The 17648-nt window shown below is 37.6% G+C and overlaps 2 protein-coding genes across 3 annotated transcripts; both read left to right on the top strand.

The window, feature by feature from the left end:
- Positions 1-702: 702 nt before the first annotated feature.
- LOC137184821 (NEDD8-activating enzyme E1 catalytic subunit-like) lies at positions 703-8262 on the top strand. Of its 2 annotated transcripts, XM_067592877.1 has the most exons (18): positions 703-820; positions 925-963; positions 2200-2323; positions 2468-2548; positions 2659-2741; positions 3429-3509; positions 3632-3675; positions 3762-3826; positions 3956-4111; positions 5186-5288; positions 5413-5523; positions 5697-5750; positions 6587-6623; positions 6717-6798; positions 6921-7021; positions 7106-7169; positions 7261-7315; positions 7626-8262. In XM_067592877.1, exons 1-18 carry the CDS (start codon positions 801-803, stop codon positions 7712-7714), a joined length of 1389 nt encoding a protein of 462 aa, XP_067448978.1. In that variant the 5' UTR covers positions 703-800; the 3' UTR covers positions 7715-8262. The 2 variants fall into 2 exon arrangements, with proteins under 2 accessions (XP_067448978.1, XP_067448979.1); XM_067592878.1 differs by lacking the exon at positions 703-820 and having other exon boundaries at positions 925-987.
- A 602-nt stretch (positions 8263-8864) lies between these two features.
- On the top strand, positions 8865-17254 carry LOC137184822 (chemokine-like protein TAFA-4). The gene is made up of 5 exons (XM_067592879.1): positions 8865-9570; positions 10889-11008; positions 13224-13379; positions 13593-13717; positions 15464-17254. The coding sequence occupies exons 2-5, from the start codon at positions 10891-10893 to the stop codon at positions 15473-15475; spliced, it is 411 nt and encodes a 136-aa protein (XP_067448980.1). The 5' UTR covers positions 8865-9570; positions 10889-10890; the 3' UTR covers positions 15476-17254.
- The last annotated feature ends 394 nt before the right edge of the window (positions 17255-17648 follow it).

The following is a 17648-nucleotide window of genomic DNA, read 5'->3' on the forward strand; positions in this document are numbered from 1 at the left end:
CTAACAGTACACTATTCAAAATAGGAAACATGATACAGGCAGATGTCAAGTCAAGTCAAGCCAGTTTTGTTGATATAGTGCCAAATCACAGCAGAAATGATCTCAGGGCACTTTTCACATAGAGCAGGTGTAAACCGTACTCTTTAATTCACAGAGACACAGCATTCCCCCATGAGCAAGCACTTGGCAACAGTGACAAGGAACAACTCCCTTTTAATGAGAACAAACCTCGAGTAGATCTGGGTTAACCAGTTGGGTTGAGAGAGAAAGAAGGAGGGGAAGAGAGAGAGAGACACACACACACAGAGGAGCACAGCAACAACAATAACAGCAATGAAAACAACAACAATAACAGAAATATGACTAATAATAAAAATGTGAAGGTGAGATGTGAATGATAATAATAAGAGGAAACAGAAGAAGAAAGTGAGGAGCATGTTGTGCTGCAATGTCAGAAATATGAGAGGGCATCTGATTCAAACCTCACAAAGAAAAAAGTGCACTTTGATCTAATAGATATTCTACAGAAGAACTCAAGAAATGAGTCCTATTTCAGTATCTCAGACTAAATAATTTGATTGAGAAGATATGATTGGGTTTTTTTAATGAATATTGTAAATACTAGACACTCCATTACCATTTGATGGCTGTAACGCGCCAATTCGTTATTTGCCAACCGCCAATAAACCTCACGAAGAAGAAGAAGAAGCACTCGCGAAGAAGAAGCGGAACCGAGAGCAGCGCAGCTTTGACGCTCGACAACACAGCAGCTAGAATCGAGGACATGGGACCGTGAAAGTATGGCGGATGCCGAGGAGCCGTAAGTGTCAATGGACGAAAAAACACAATTTTATCGCAGTTAATCTCTCGCAGTTTGACGTTAACGCGGCATGACTCGATTCTCTTTTTGCTTCCTTCTTCCAGGGAGAAGAAAAGAAGGCGAATAGAGGACCTGACTGAGAAGTTAGTGACGAATGCTAAATAAAGGTCTCTGACTGGCAGCAGGTTTGCGTTGCACAGAGAGCAGCGACTGCTGGGCCAGGAGACATGAAAATGAACATTTAAATAAGCCAGATAGCTGTTTGTCCAGTTCATCAGTAAACACAATGTATCCATTCAAAGTGTCAAACATAATGCAGAAACCCTTGGCTGCACTTATCTTGTATCCTCCTTGCAAAACAAACAGGGAGTGAACAGCAAATAGATGTGTGACAGTTTCATACTACATACTAATCCTAAGCAGGTTTGGAGTAACCTATGTAATGTGTTTACAGGAGGAAAGTGACATGTAAGTGCTTAAAGAAGTCAATAAGAATTACTTAAAATGCAGGCAATGGAGGATATGAACTAGAAATATCTTGGAAAACAAACACATTTTAAAAATAAATAATAATAATAATAATAAAGACATTCTGCTTCCTCTTTGTGAAGCTTAAAATAGAGTGGCTTTCCAAATGTGAGCTTTAAAGTCAAGTGGGGCATGTATTGTATCATTCCCTGTTAGTATAAAACAGTAAAGTATGTATAGTTCTTGCATAATATGTATGTAATTATTATGTAGTGTGGAAGTGGATTTTCAGCCATCTTGCTTATGTTATACGTGTGTGATGAACTCGCTGCACACCAGTCAGTTCCTCATATCGCCATGTACAGTGGTTCCCATCCTTATATGCTTGTTAACCCTTAGTGGAAAGCGATTTCTACTTTTAAAAGCTAGTCACAGAGGGCACGTCTATGAGTAGCGTGACTGTAAAGTGATTTTCTCCTCATACTGTATTATTTGAATTTCTTGAAAGACCTCAAGAGGCAAAATTATACTATATTTAACTAGAAAATAATATATGTGATAGAGAAAAGTTTTTTAATATTTCCTACTGAGGTAGTCATCTCCAGATTGGGTTGTGAGCCCCAGGTTGGGAACCAGTATCCTAGTAGACAGCAATCTTTAGAGATTAATAGAGGCTAGTGAAGGTGCCCTCATACTGTACTGTAGTTTGTGTTTTTATTTCCCTCTCATTATGCATGCAATGTATTTCATCCCAATTACTCTTATTAATCCAACCATTCTTTACACAATTAAACTAATAATAATGCATATAATAATGGATAAGTCACATTATTAGAGGGATAAGTAAAGAGAGATGTACTAATTTAAGTGATAGTACAAGTTTAGTGTATCTTGGTGTGCTGTGTGCCCAGAATGGCTGTAGATGGTGGACACAGGGACGGCGCTTGCGACTGGGATGGCCGATGGAATCATGTGAGGAAGTTTTTGGAGAGACCTGGCCCGTTCACCCATCCCGACTTTGAACCAAGCACTGAGGTGATTTTTAATGAAGAGGAAAGTATGCTGGTCATATGCCAAACTGACTGATGTGTGATTAGGACATGGCTTCACAACGCCAAGTTAACAGCACATTTCTTAAATTCAGTTCTTAAAACATTTTGATGCTTTTTTTCATCTCAGTCTTTACAGTTCCTGTTGGAGACGTGCAAGATTCTGGTCATCGGTGCAGGAGGACTCGGATGTGAACTCCTCAAAAATCTGGTAGGAAATATCTTTAATCTACATCATATTGATGAGCTTAATCAATTACAACAGTGTAAGATGAGCAAACAGCAAACTGACAAACCTGACATACTCTTGTTGTGCTTTAGGCCCTTTCCGGGTTTCGCCTTATTCATGTCGTTGACATGGACACTATTGATGTGTCCAACCTCAACAGGCAGTTTCTATTCAGGTACGTTTCACCTTTATATTTCCTCCTTATAGTTTTAACAGTAGTTTAATATTTGACAAATACAGTGTTTGTGAAAAATTGGGAAGTATGCTGCAAAGTTGTGAGATGAATATGCAGTTTCGTAATATTTCCTTCAGTCATCTACACAATGCTCATCAAAGATTATACATAATTGAAAATAATTTTCTCAAGTACTATATTATTGTCTAAGTAACCCTCTGTTGAAAATAAATGAGGCAAAGCCTGTCATAGTATCTGATACTGAGTGAGGAGAATTTGCCTCTTGGTGACTGTCAGGCTGCAGCTAACGATTATTTCATGATTAATTTATCTGTTGATTACTTTCTCGATTAATTGTTGTTTGTATTCTAAAAAATGTCAGAAAATGGTGAAAAATGTCTTGTTTTGTCCAGACCAACAATCCACAACCGAAAGACATTTAGTTTATTATCACAGAGGACTAAAGAAAATATTCACATTTAAGAAGCTGGAATCATAGAATTTGGACATTTTCTTTTTAAAAAAAATACTCAAAAATCGATAACTCTATTAATAAAAATAGTTGGAAATTAATCAATGAATAGTTGCAGCTCTAGGTGACTGTAGTACTGTAACAATTCTAGTGTGATATAATCAGATTATATACAACATGTCATGTGTTCTGTACTGTTTTATGCATCTATTTAGGCCCAAAGATGTCGGACGACCAAAGGCAGAAGTAGCTGCCGACTTTATCAACAATCGCATCCCTGGATGTAAAGTTGTCCCGTATCCTGTTGATGAAGCAACTGTTTAAATAGTTATGAAACTCAGATTGTTTCAGACTTACAATTGACATTTTATAAACTATCCTGATGATCATTTTTATTCCTTATTAATAACACGCACAGTCACTTTAAAAAGATCCAAGACTTTGATGAGTCTTTCTACAGGCGTAAGTTTGTTTTTCTGACATGATCTATGCATTAGCAAAGTTTACCAAGAGATTTTATTAATTTTTAAACACTTGTCTCTTTGCAGAATTCCACATCATCGTCTGTGGACTGGACTCCATCATTGCCAGACGATGGATGAACGGCATGCTGGTAGGAAAAAATAGTTTATTGTATTTCAGTGTCATCTACCTGATACACATTTGCATATCAGAGGTGTATAAGTACAGATTTAGTTAAGTGTAATCGATGGTGAGTTATGATTGATGTTGCCTTCTCCAGATATCACTCCTGAGTTATGAAGATGGAGTCTTGGATCCCAGCTCCATCATCCCCCTCATCGACGGAGGGACAGAGGGCTTCAAAGGAAACGCTCGTGTCATTCTGCCTGGCATGACAGCGTGCATCGACTGCACGCTAGAACTGTACCCGCCACAGGTATATTATATTATATTATAATATTATATAATATTCATATAAATAAATGTCAATTTTGGTGTTCTTAATGGATGACAGAGTAGTCAACATTTCCAGCTGCAACAACAGTTGTTTGTGTTTGGGGAAAAAAATTAAAGACCTCGGTCATAATCATAAACAATAACGGCTATCAGACTGAACAGAAAAATAAAAAGTACTGCCTATAGAAACAACTAAAGGCACTCAAAAGAAAATCAGAGAAAAATGTGGAATACATACAAACAGAGAAACAGGTGTTCCTGGAAGCAAAGTGTAAAACCAGCATTGTGACTATTTGCACCAAAGATCTCGCCAAAACACACAGAAAATTTAATATAAAAATAAAATAGAGTACAGATTTTGATGATTATTAAAATTACATCTCCGTGAAAGGCAGTTATTGTATCTCTCTGATTAATTAAAGCAGTCTTTTTGATATTTCTGCTGTGTAGAATTGAAAAGGGGCTTCTAGTGCTCTTTTAAAGCTGCTATAATTAATATTTTCATATTAACAGTGGATCACATGACTACTTGTGTATGGTAGGGGTTACTGGTAGTGTGTTTCAGTGTCTTCCAACTAATTGTTTTGTTTTTACGGCCCCCAATTTTTTTTTTACGGCCCTCAGTTTTACTTTTTATGTTCACCATCACCACTTTCATTAGTGTCGCTTCCACACGTAGCAGGCAGCTGTTTTGAGCTACAAATCTTAAAAAACCCACATGTACACTACCTGCCTGGCACCAAACGGCAAACAAAGTTAGCACCATTGCCGGTGAACATAGTTGAGCATTTAGCAGCTGAATGAGTTGGTGTCGACCAAAGCAGGTGGCCAGAAACACGACTCTACATGAATGTTAATGTTGCTCTGTGTCTGCTGGATGTGTAAACAGACAACTATTTGCTGACGACTTTTCATTTCACTGACATGTAAGATGATAATATGTCAGTGGTGTGTTCACAGCTTATTTAAGCTGCTCCAAAGTGGCCAAAAAATCAGTTAATACAGGTTTAAATACTTTAATGACTGACCTTAATTTTAATTTTACTATCCACAGATTAATTTCCCCATGTGCACCATTGCATCCATGCCAAGGCTACCAGAACATTGCATTGAATATGCACGAATCTTACAGTGGCCCAAAGAATTGCCATTTGGAGGTAAGCTAAAATATTTACATCTTTTTTTTTTTTTTTACTTCAACACATCTAATCTTATCATTCAACCTCTTTGTATATTATTACAATATTACAAGACTTAACGATCAATTTTCTCCTTCTCTAGAAACCAGCTTAGATGGAGACAATCCAGAGCACATCCAATGGGTGTTTGACAGAGCCCAAGAACGAGCAGCAGAGTTTAACATTACCGGAGTGACATACAGACTCACTCAAGGTGAACCTGTGACATGAAAGATAATAATTTATTCATTGTTAATGTGGTAAATCAGTCAGGTTTTTTGGAGGTGTAACTTTTTATAATTTCTCGCCGTAATTGACATCCGTGTTGTTCATAAGTACCTTTAGCAGTGGGCTGGAAATAAACTCATGAATATTTTTGTGCCACAGGAGTTGTGAAGCGGATCATTCCTGCTGTGGCATCAACTAACGCTGTTATTGCTGGTATGAAACTATGAAGTTTTTTGAGGCAGTTATGGGATGTTAACAGAAAGGACATTTTTGAAAATAACACATTTTTGTAATATCTGGTGAAATATCGCTAAGTGCCCTCTTACATGCTGTCAAGCTTTCTGTTCTAGCATTGCACATATGGGGTTTACAAAGGCAACAGAACAGAAATTAACAAAAGCAGGCTTCTCATTTTATTAGCTGCAGCTAGCTAGCTAATTAAGGCTAATTTTGTGAATTGGTTGAAAACTGTCTCCAGCTGACTTTGTTTCCATTAGACTATTTTTAAAACAGTAACATGGCAAAAGAACTTTTTTATGATATCTATCTATCTATCTATCTAAAATATAATCATATAATGCCAAGACACATTCTTTGTATGCCTGCATACTTGGCTAAGAAAACAGATTCTGATAATGCTAAAACACTGCGGCTTAAGCTGCTTGTCCCAGGTGAAAAATCTAGTTATTTTGGTCCGACTTACCCAAATCCAATACAGAGCAGCACATTGTTACTATTAACACACTGAAAGAGGATTTTTCTAACGTAACCTATAATCCATAAATATAGCTAATGTTAGCCAATGATATGCTTCTTGGCGTTGTCCGTAATTAGGTTTCTACGGTAGGATGAAAGCTAGTTGGCCAGACATGCAAATGTTTGCAGCTTACTTTAGGGCAGACAAACACTGTTTAACCCATTCGTCACAGTTTTTCTCTTTTATTTTTGATTTTGGAAAGGCAAAAAAAAAAAAAAGGCAACACTTTCTTGTATTTAAACAATTATTCAATTCAAGTAACTAGACTTATTTTTGCTTTTGTTGTCTATAGCTGCCTGTGCAACTGAAGTTTTTAAAATTGCCACAAGGTTGGTAAAACAAACACATTCTGAAACTCTCATTGCAAATTATCTGCTGATTTGTCAAATGAACATTACTTAACATCAGATTCTGTTTTGCAGTGCATATATTCCTTTGAATAATTACCTGGTCTTTAATGACGTGGATGGACTGTACACCTACAGTTTTGAAGCAGAGCGAAAGGTTTGTTGTGCCCTAGATAGTCAGTAAAAGTCTGATTGGAAGTGTTATGACATTTATACATTTTCCCCTACAGAAGAATAACCAGTTTTCCCTGCGTTGTCTTGTCTTTGTTTGATCGGCAGGACAATTGTTCAGCATGCAGCCAGGTGCCTCAGGATCTCCAGTTCCCTCCTTCTGCCAAATTACAGGAGGTTTTAGAGTACCTGACAGAGAACGCCTCACTGTGAGTATTCAGAAGAAACACTTTAATCCCACTGTAGGAAAAATAACAGTTATCAGGTTAAGATTGTGTATAAACGTTTTCCAGACAAATGAAATCACCGGCTATCACCACAACTCTGGAAGGAAAGAATAAGACGCTGTATTTGCAGGTAATATGCACTCAATCATTGAGATTGCTATGTTGTGTTCACCTGCATTTCATTAAAAAAAAACTAAACTATGACTACAATTATATTCCAGTCTGTGAAATCCATTGAGGAGAGAACTCGACCAAACCTCTGCAAAACTTTAAAAGGTAATAAGAAGCTGTTGTGTAAAGCCCAGTCTGTTCAAAGTGACCTGTAACTGCTGACATTGATGATGCCACATATGTAATGTGTAATGTTTTTGGCTGGGGCCAACCCTAAAATTGTGAATGTCTGTCACTGACTGAGTGATGAAGTTACACCATTTACATTTAAATAAAAACAAACCTCTTTAAAATGCTGGCGATGTACATGTCTGATTGTAACCAGGCGACGTACAAATAAAAAGCCCTTTAGCGTTTCATACATGGTCCAGCCATACACGAGGTATTGACCCAATCTTTTTTTCTTCTGATGCAGAGCTGGGCTTGTCGGATGGACAGGAACTAGCTGTGGCAGATGTCACCACGCCCCAGACGGTTCTCTTCAAGCTCAATTTCACCGCCTGAACATTCGTCACAACACACACAGCACTGATGTGAAGATTGACTGCTTCTGAATGCGAACTGGATGTTACATCACAAGGTTACTGTAACGGTACAGTGGCATACTTGATATGATCATGTAAAAAAAAAAAAAAAGGCGAGATCTCACTTGTGGGATAGGATTGGCTGTCTTATGAACATGGAATCAGTTAATGACATTGTTTTTTCTATCTGTTATGTTGTTTACTCCTTTGTGTATTTGTCATGTGTTGACTTACAGTGTAGCTCTTTTTCTGTCAGTCAATTGAGAATAATGATGTGCACTATGCTGTAATAAAGTTTTATTATCATGGTTGTAGAGAAAGCTTAAATTTGCAATTTTCACCAGATTTTTTGGCAGCAGGGCAGCTTTACTATTCATCTTCAAGGACTTTTAAGTGTATTGAAAGCAACCATAACACATAAAAATAGGAGATGTAGGAAGACTGTTAGTAAGATTAAAATATAAACGGATGTTTTATGTGACTTGTCTTAAAATGAAACTCTGAGCAATTAAAAATGTTTTAATATTTTGTGGAATTTACTTAGTACATTTGAGGGGTCATGATAAATGTGATGGGAAAGAAGAAAATGTGTTGTATTTTATAAGGTCATCTTATATTTTAAGTTAAAGTATTAATCTGAAAAGTAACCAACTGATGAGTGAAGTGGAGTAAAAGGCATTTTTATCTGACATCTAATAGAATAGTGTTAAAAAAGTAGCATCAAATAGAAATACTTAAAGGTGCATTGTATAGGATTTAGTGACATCTAGTGGTGAGGTTGCAGATTGCAACTAACTGAATACCCCTCCCCTTCCAAGCATGTGGAAGAACGTACGGTGGCTTCGAAACGGTGGCGAAAAACGTGAAAGGCCCTCTCTAGAGCCAGCGTTTGGTTTCTGGGCTACTGTAGAAACATGACAGTGCAACATGGAAGAGGACTCCAGGCATATCCAGCTGCAGCCGCAGCACAAACATGCAGCATCAACACAACACACCCACTTCATTACGTGACACAGCCACTTGGTCGGGTTTAGGCATGAGGAGGGGGATTGTTAGGGTTAAGGTGAGTCTGCAAGACTGCTGCTAGACCCTTCTCCAAGAGGAGAAGATATTATATTCCATTTCTGCCAAGTCCGTTGGATGTTACTACATTTTACACACTGGACCTTATACTTAGTCACTTTCCACCAGTGAAACTAACAGGTGCTCTATTTCATATTTGCTGCTTGGCAAACATAAAATGGGTGTTTTCACATATAGAAAAGTTCAACATCAAAACTCAAAATTGGAAGAATATCGTGAGAACAGAGAGGACTTGTCCTCCTGAGTCTTCAGTCTCTATCCTCTCTTTCCGCAGTGACAGGATGTCAATACTCGCTGTAAGCTTCTTAGGCGCTAATGAAAGTGGCCGCATATTGTCCGGAAGACAGATGGTTTCTGTCTTGATTAAGTTTTAATTTCCCTGACGGGAAAAGCTGACAGGCTTTGCACGGCGGAGTTATCCCTCTGTGTTCACAGACTAACATATCTCTCACATCGCATCCTGCCTGAAAGGTGTAACTCCAGGGAGAGGAGCTGATGTGTGAAACTGCAGGTTTTCACTTCAGCTGACGTGTTGACTGTTGTCTCTATCAGCTGGAGAGTTATTCAGAAACAAACAGGCGATTTTTAATCGCTCTCTATTCTGAATCTGGGCAGAAAAAAATCAGAAACTGGAGGAATTACTGTAAACTTTTGCATCCTTGCCGAAACGATGATGGTGTGCATGATGTTGACCCAGACACTAATGGAGGCTTCAGCAGCGACTTGTGTTCACCAATAACGTGAGCAGAGAAAGTAAGTATTGAATATTCCTAATGAATTAGGAATATTGTACTGTCAAAAGTCTGATTTCAACACTGGTTTATCTCACTCAAATTCTTTATTTTTTTTTATTAAGGCAGGTAGACTGTTATTCATGATGGTGATATTGTACATCACAGTATGTATATATGTAATATAGTATGTAAAACAGCATGAACAGGCTGTTTTGGCTCAAACTTGTGTTGATCATATGAATGATTAGTTATTGATTTAATGAGGAATGTATCACTGAATATCAATGTGGAACTGTAAAACTTGTGCTAAAAAGAGTCAATTAATTGATAAGCTGATCCACAAAATTAATATGCAACTACTACTAGGAGAGAAAATGTAAAAAGTCCTCACTTTTGAGGCAAAATTCAATATTTATTTTTTATTAAGGCAGCCTATCTTTCATCATTTTGATACAACGCAGTATGTAGGAATAGTGTTGTGGCACAAAGTTATGTTGGTCACATGGATAATTGAATGTTGATTTGAGGAGTGACGCCTGTGTCACTAAATATCAATGTACAATTGCAAAAGTTTGTTGAAACTAAAAAAAAAAAAAAAGCTGATTAATTGATAAACTGATCAACAGAAGATTATGAAGCAACTACTTTGTTGATTATTTTGAACGTTAATCATTATTCAAATAATTTCTTAAGAAAAAAATGCCAAACATTTGCTGGTTCCAGCTTCTAAAACGTGAGGATTGCTGCTTTTCTCTCTTTTTTGTTAATACTGTACGTCTTTGGTTTTGGACTGTCGTTGACAAAACAAGTAAAAAAGCTTTGGCTCTGGGAGACTGAAGATTAACCAATAATGAAAATAATCATGAGTTGCAGCCTTAACTTTATATAAGAGGGGTTAAGTGGCAAACAAGTTAATTAAGCATTGATGTTTTACTTAATGTCATCTTCGTCTTGAATTAGTTTTTGCTGTAATTTGACATAAAAGTCCACATCCCAGTTTTTCTGCGACTCATGTGGAATACGACTTGTGTCAGAGGGAGAGTTTAGCTTTGAGCACGGACATGTTTACAGCTAAAGGGATAATCTGACTCAGAAATGAGCGCAAAGACCCGCTCTCATCTGCCTCTGATTGCCTCTGATCAGGCTTTTATTGGCATTTTGTTGATTTGCCTTGCTTCGCTTGGTGATTTGAGAGTCATAATTGAGCAAATGCAATGATCTCATGAGCCACATATTAGGAGTCAGGAGACATCAGGAGAATTTATGGTCACACACTTAAAGGAAAACTATTGGCTTAATCCTGGTTAAAATGTGTGTGAACCTATTTTTCTCTGCAGGCATGATGAAGCTGAACATATTGACACGGCATTTACACTGGGGCCTCCTGCTTCTTTGTATAGTAAGCTTCTGCAGCCAGTTAGTGTCCACTGGCAACCAAAGCTCCAGAGGACAGACAGGTAGGTGTCAGACCCAACCAGACCAGTCACACACCCCAAGGGACTCATTATGGCTCCTGCCTCCTGGTCATCAGCTCGGGTGCCTGGTAGAGAGTTCGGTTTAAGCAACAAGATCCTGAAAATCACTCGCTTCTTACGTTAAAAACAGACATGGACATGGAGGAAGTAGTTCCTCATGTTTGTTCATGGAGTATTACCTGGAAGAGGGGGCACTTTTGTTTCATTACAGCAGCAGTGGAAGAAGTATTAACCAGTATGACAATGTAGGAGTATTCACAATTTCCCACTTCAATGAAATCACAGGTGAATAATCAGCAAAATGTACTTTAAGTATTATAAGTAAAATTGGTTCTGCAAGAAAATGGCTCCAGTAACTATATATTATGAATAAGATTATTAGATTATTAATACTGATGCATGAATGCATAAGCAGCATCTTAACTATTTATAACCTTTAGATATGTTTAATCCAGTGGTTTGCACCTGAGGGGTGAGGTGCCCTCGAAGGGTCACAATATGTATCTGAGGGGTTATTAGATCATTAATGGGAGAGGAAATGAGAAAAGTATGTACTTCTGCTATAAAAATTTGTATTTATTTACTTTTGGACTTTCCTCAAATCTTTGCTTTTTGTAAAATATTGGATTGTTGTACCTCTTTGAGCCTTAAACAGTTATCTAAATGAAATCATCCATAACAACTCATAGACTTGGACAAGGACATAAACAAGTAGACTGGGCCCCAAATAGACGCTACTATTTTGTGAGGGGTCACAAGCCAAAAAGGTCAGGAACCACTGAATTAATCCATAACAACACATTGGATTTGCAACCCTGTTTCCTAAAGATTCTGTTCATATACAGTACTAGTCAAAAGTTTGGACACACTTTCTCATTTAAGTGATTGGGAAGGTGTGTCCAAACTATTGACTGGTACTGTAAAACTAAATTGCAACAATAAATACGTTTTCCTAGAAACATAATGTTGGCTGAATTACGTTTTCTCTCAATATAATAAATGTTGTTAATGAACATGTTTGGCACGCTACAAAAAATGTAATGTAATGTAATGTTCTGTCACAATGTATTTCTACTTTTTCCCCCCAAAATATCTGATCTTGCAGTACAATATCCGTAATCTGTAGTGACGACAGCGATATTAAAGTTTTTGTGGTTATTTAGGTACTGAAAGCACTTGGCTCAGGTTAGGAAAAAAAAAACTTTGCCTGTGAACATAATCCAGGTAGTGATTATGTTTGCCAAAGCAACGTAATTGGGAAAACGATTTAGTAGTATGCAAACAAAAAACACAAGGAGACAGGTTTGTGTATTTTATAAGCTAATTCAATGTTTTTATATCAAATGCTGATGTGAAAAGTGACGAGTAGCTGTCAGATAAATGTATAATTATAAAGTAGCATAAAATGGAAACACTCAAGTAAAGTACAAGCACCTCTAAATTTTGCCGAAGTACAGTACTTTAGTAAATATACTTCGTTACTTTCCTCCAGTGCATTACAGTGCCACAACAGCAACCTCCCAACTTGAGATTTGTCTTTGTTTTCAATAATTGCATGTTTCATTTTTGGGCTCTGCTTTGATTGTAGTCTGTTTTGAAAACCCAGCTTTAATTATGAATTAACCTCCCAGACCTGCAGGTGTTGTCCGTGCAGCAAGACAAGCACCCCAGTATTCTAAATTAGCAATATGCATGCATGAGTTTTACCCTTTTTACTTCTGCTCTGTTGCACCCCTTCAATTAGAAGTTCAATTTATCAGCGTGAATCATCAGTAGGGTAATTATCACCAAAAGCAGCGTCTTTATTTCTTCCTCTGTGAAATGATGCAGAAGCATAAGATATTTCTGTTCATTGCTGCTTATTCTGCACATTTCTGTTCATATGGACTCTTAAACATGAAATTCGATAGCTGAACATACCGATGATAGCTGCTTACATGCTCTGACATTTGAATGTTTTTTCCTCGACTGAGTTGAACATGAGTACTGATGCTTTTCATCCACTTGGTGGTGCTGTAGCTTTACAAACATCCATATTAGGTCTGAAGTACTACTCCATTTATTTATGTTTATAATCTTATAAATCCATGAAATCGTTGCTATGTGACATGCAGCCACCTGTAAACGCTGAAGGCTACTTACATGCAAAACTCAGTATGAAAAATAGTCACCTCTCCCTCCAAATCCTCTTCTTCAGGGTCATCGCAGGAGAGGACAGGGACTTGTGAAGTGGTTGCTGCTCATCGTTGCTGCAATAAGAACAAGATTGAAGAACGCTCTCAAACAGTCAAGTGCTCCTGCTTCCCAGGACAGGTAGCAGGGACAACGAGGGCTCTGCCCTCTTGTGTTGAAGGTAATATTACCGGGACCCTCTTCCCTGGAAATATTCTGACACATGAATATATTTTTTGTCAAAGTAGAGTGTAGTCAATCAATTTCACTGATACTGGAGGGTTGTCAAGGTTTCGAGTATGACATCTGATTGAGGTGTTTTTTTCCAAACAACTCTTTGTTGAAGTCCTTCCGTCTAAAAAGTGACCTTCTGCTGTGGTGTATTTTTCTCCAGCCTCCATTGTGCGTCAGAAGTGGTGGTGTAAAATGGAGCCGTGTCTGGAGGGGGAGGAGTGCCGAGTTCTCCCTGACCTCACTGGCTGGTCATGCATCTCTGGGAACAAAGTAAAGACCACTAAGGTGAGGAGTGGGCCTGCATTAGTCTCAGTGGCACCAACACTCTACAAAAGACATAACACAAAAATGCTTTGGTTAAAGACTTGGTATTTATAGATGCTTAAATGCAGTCATACGGTAAATCTCCTCCTTTTTTATTTGGTTATTCTTATGCAAACAGGGGCGGACAGACTTGTGAAACTCATCATAAAGCTTTATATCAGTAAATTGTCCTTTGATGGTAAGAGATTCCACAATCAAGCATAATGACAGCTCCCACTGGTCATATCAACCTTCTCTGCTCTCCACCAGGCACAGTGGACTCAGAAAACCTAATTTCATAACCTGGTGAATGATGGAGCCTAGAGGACAAACATAAAATAAGCTGTAAATTAATACTGAACACGAAAACCTATGTAATTAAATCTGATGGCCAAAGGAAACCCTGCTACATTTAGAAATACACTTTTGCATAACTTGCCTTTTTGTTGAACTGTTTTATACGTATGATTCCTGGGAGGGAAATATTTTGCAGTGAAATGGGAGCAAATGAGCCTGCAGACACATCAGATCATAGAATAACACAGAAGAGAATACAAGTTTTTGCTAAACCCCACCTCCTTTAGTTACTGTTGCTACACCTGTAAAGCTTTCCACTCTTTGACAGCACATACACAATTAATAGTGCAGATTTATCACTAGAAATTTGTAGTAATTTTTCACACATTCGTTAACATAACAGGAACATTTTTTGTAGCAGAAATAAGGGTTTTACAAGCTGAAATTATTGCTGACAGATTTTATCTGCTGTCGCGAGCTAGCTAAGCTAATGATAATGCTAAAACACCAAGAGGTGGTTACAAACTGTCTCCAGCTGACTTTTTAATGCTCCCAGCTGACTCATTTTATTTAAAGAAGCCTGTTAGAGGGTGTTTAAATATGTACATAATGGCTACATGCAGTACATGACATAATGTGCTGTGTGTAGCCAGCTCATATGTCAGCAAAAAGTCAGCATCCTTACCAGTTGATGATCCATGTATAGCATGGAAATCAAGGAGTTAGTAGTTAGCCCCATTATTATAGTACAGAATTATACGTAAATATGTCTTTAAAATGTTATGTGTTATAACCCTTGGATGATTTGGATGTTCACTTTAGAAAAAACATACTTGAACAAGCAACACAATAGTTAAATTTATTCTTTCCTTTTCCTATTTTCAAACAGTATGCTTCACTCTTACACGAAAAAAAAAGTTTGAGGATGAGGAATAATGAGTTTTGCATATGTTATCTAATGCAAGTTTGACTGGGGTGCAGACTTTCCCAAACCAAATACAAAGCAGGACAGGACCGCTAATGTTATTCTTAATTTTGATATAGTAGCATCTCACATAGAGTGGATGTTCCTGTCTTGAACAGATATTTTTCATAACATGCAACATAATACAAAACACATAAAATGATTAACTATTGCCCCTTGCCTTTGGAAATAACACTTGGTTAGTAGGAGTTTGCAAGCAAGTTAGCCAGGTATGCTAACGATCGCATCTTATGTTAGAGATAAACATAGTTGAATCCATTCCTTACACGTGTGCTTACACTAAGAATTGACTTAACAGTGATGTAGGAGACATCCAAAAGTAGAGTATTTTATGTACATTTGAAAACATGTTTGGAGGGGATAATCTTTCAATCATTGCGATGGACATGAACAAAGACAGAGTTGTGAAATTTTGCACTTTGCTTACTTTACATTCTTGTTTTTAGGTGGCACGGTAGCAAGACAGAAGCTCCATCTAATCAGTACACGCCCGCCTGGCCTTCAGCAGCTACTTAACACTGGATTCTGAGGACAGTGAACACCTCGTCAGATAGAGCTAAGAACAATATAGATTTAATTAGATATGGCTGGCTGAGCCTTAAATTGCGGGAACTCATTATTTTAATTTCCTTTTTCTTGAGCACAGTTTTGGTTAGGGATAATCCCATGGAGTGGACAGTCTATTAGCAATTGACTTGAGATAAAATGATGCAGCACCCTTTTTCAATCCAAACATGCAGCTCCTGCAAAAGTCTGTATCATTGTTCCAGTGCTTGATATGCTGGGCACATTTTGATACACTCAATCAAAGGTTGGATGGGCCTGCTGGCAGACACTTAAAAAGAGATTTTGTGGATTTTCAGGAGGCAGAATATGAATCCAGTCAGTGGCTTGTGACTCTCTCAACCCGATCAAAGCAGAGGACCACAAATACTGAGAAATTTATGATTATGTAGCATTTGTAGACAATGCTGTCCTACAGAGTTATTCTCAGTTCTGTAAAGAGGTCAGATCCCTTTGGACTAGTCCTTACCACAAAGAGGCACTCACACAAGCTCACCTGAAAAAAAAAAACACACACACACACACACACACACGCACACACACACACACACACACACACACACACAGAAAGACTGCTTTTAAACTCCACTGGTTGGACAGTCCACCACCTGCAATGCTGTGATGGCATGCACACAAGCATGAAGCCCTGATGCAAAACAAGGACTGTTTGAAATGCTAATCATGGGGAGAAAGGGGAGAGAAAAGAGAAGAGGAGCTTCTTCACCGCTGACAGTATTTACATCATGCTTTTGTTTGTCTCTCTAAACTGAATGCTCCTGTGGAGGGGGAGTCCTCTTATAGTAATGATGGGAAACATTGGAGATGCTCTGCCTTGAAGCAAATCATAGCCACTAACAGAACAGAATGTTTACCGTCATTACCACTTCCTCAGTTGTCCTCTTTATACGAATAGTATTCCTTCCAGACCCACCCCGATTGCCTGTCTTTTATCTCTTGAGTTCAGCCAGACATTCTGCATTTTACCTTTGCGATGAAAAGACATTTCATATTTACACAAATACAGTGACTGCAAATCATCCCATTTGAGGCATCAGACTCATATGAAAGCCGCATGCTGTGCCAGTTGAAAGCAGCTGAATTCTAAGCAGTATGCCCAACGTTTACTTAACGCAATTAAGCGTTATGATTGTTTTGGTAGTGACAAGACTCTTCACTGAGCTGTCATGCAGTCCGAGGCAACTTATGCATGGTTTTGCTTTGTAAACATTCATATGCTAATTATTATTTAATGTTAGAATTGCTGTGAGTGTATGCAAAACAATAATACCGTGTAATTTTAAGATTCAAATAATATTCTGATGTGCTGGATATTTTAGAAAACCCCTCCCCTAAATCAGTGATGTCTTTCAGTTTTTGAGGATAGAGTAATAATATGCCTTTAGTGACTTATTATAGATTCACTAAAGGTTTTAAACACTGTGATTCTTCTCAGGAGCTTTGTAAACAACATGTCATATTGTATCTAATTTTATATTCTATTATATTTTAATTCTGTCTCCTAGAAATAACGTTTACATACAACTAAATTGCAAGAGCAAATATGTTTAGCTAGAAACAAAATGCTGGCTGAATTATATATTCTGTCAACATAACGAGAAAAAAACTTGCAGTATAATATCCGCCAGTAGTAACTACAGCGATATAAAACTTTTTATGTTGTGTCTTGGTCTCATTGAGTTGAATCACAACATGTTTATTTAATGTTACTTCATTCATTCGAAGAAAAAACAAAACAAAACATTGCATGTGAACATAATCCAGGCAGCAATTACATCTGACAAACAACAATTCAGTCATAATTTATAGTAGACAGGGTTGTTTACAGTCTCATAACAAGCTTGTAATGCAGCTAACCAAAGTATTATAAAAGTGATGAAGGATTTGTCAGATTGAGTAGAACGACGATTCTTCAACAATACTGTTTACATAAGACCTTGGGTGTATTTAGTTTAGGAACTGACTTTAAAATGTAATACATCTTTACAAAGGATAGAAGCAATAATAGAAACTCTTTACAAAATATTGGACGCTATCTATCAAACCAAC

The sequence above is a fragment of the Thunnus thynnus genome, chromosome 6, assembly GCF_963924715.1.
Source record: "Thunnus thynnus chromosome 6, fThuThy2.1, whole genome shotgun sequence".
In the NCBI taxonomy this organism is placed as follows: domain Eukaryota; kingdom Metazoa; phylum Chordata; class Actinopteri; order Scombriformes; family Scombridae; genus Thunnus; species Thunnus thynnus.

Bases quoted from the DNA above. Each gene is read 5' to 3' on its own strand.
- LOC137184821 (XM_067592877.1), top strand. From the start codon at position 801: ATGGCGGATGCCGAGGAGCC. The intron at 5,751-6,586 runs GTATGAAACTAT...TGTTGTCTATAG, and splicing joins AACTAACGCTGTTATTGCTG to CTGCCTGTGCAACTGAAGTT. The intron at 7,316-7,625 runs GTAATAAGAAGC...CTTCTGATGCAG, and splicing joins CCTCTGCAAAACTTTAAAAG to AGCTGGGCTTGTCGGATGGA.
- LOC137184822 (XM_067592879.1), top strand. From the start codon at position 10,891: ATGATGAAGCTGAACATATTGACACGGCATTTACACTGGGGCCTCCTG. The intron at 11,009-13,223 runs GTAGGTGTCAGA...CCTCTTCTTCAG, and splicing joins AAGCTCCAGAGGACAGACAG to GGTCATCGCAGGAGAGGACA. The intron at 13,380-13,592 runs GTAATATTACCG...ATTTTTCTCCAG, and splicing joins TCTGCCCTCTTGTGTTGAAG to CCTCCATTGTGCGTCAGAAG.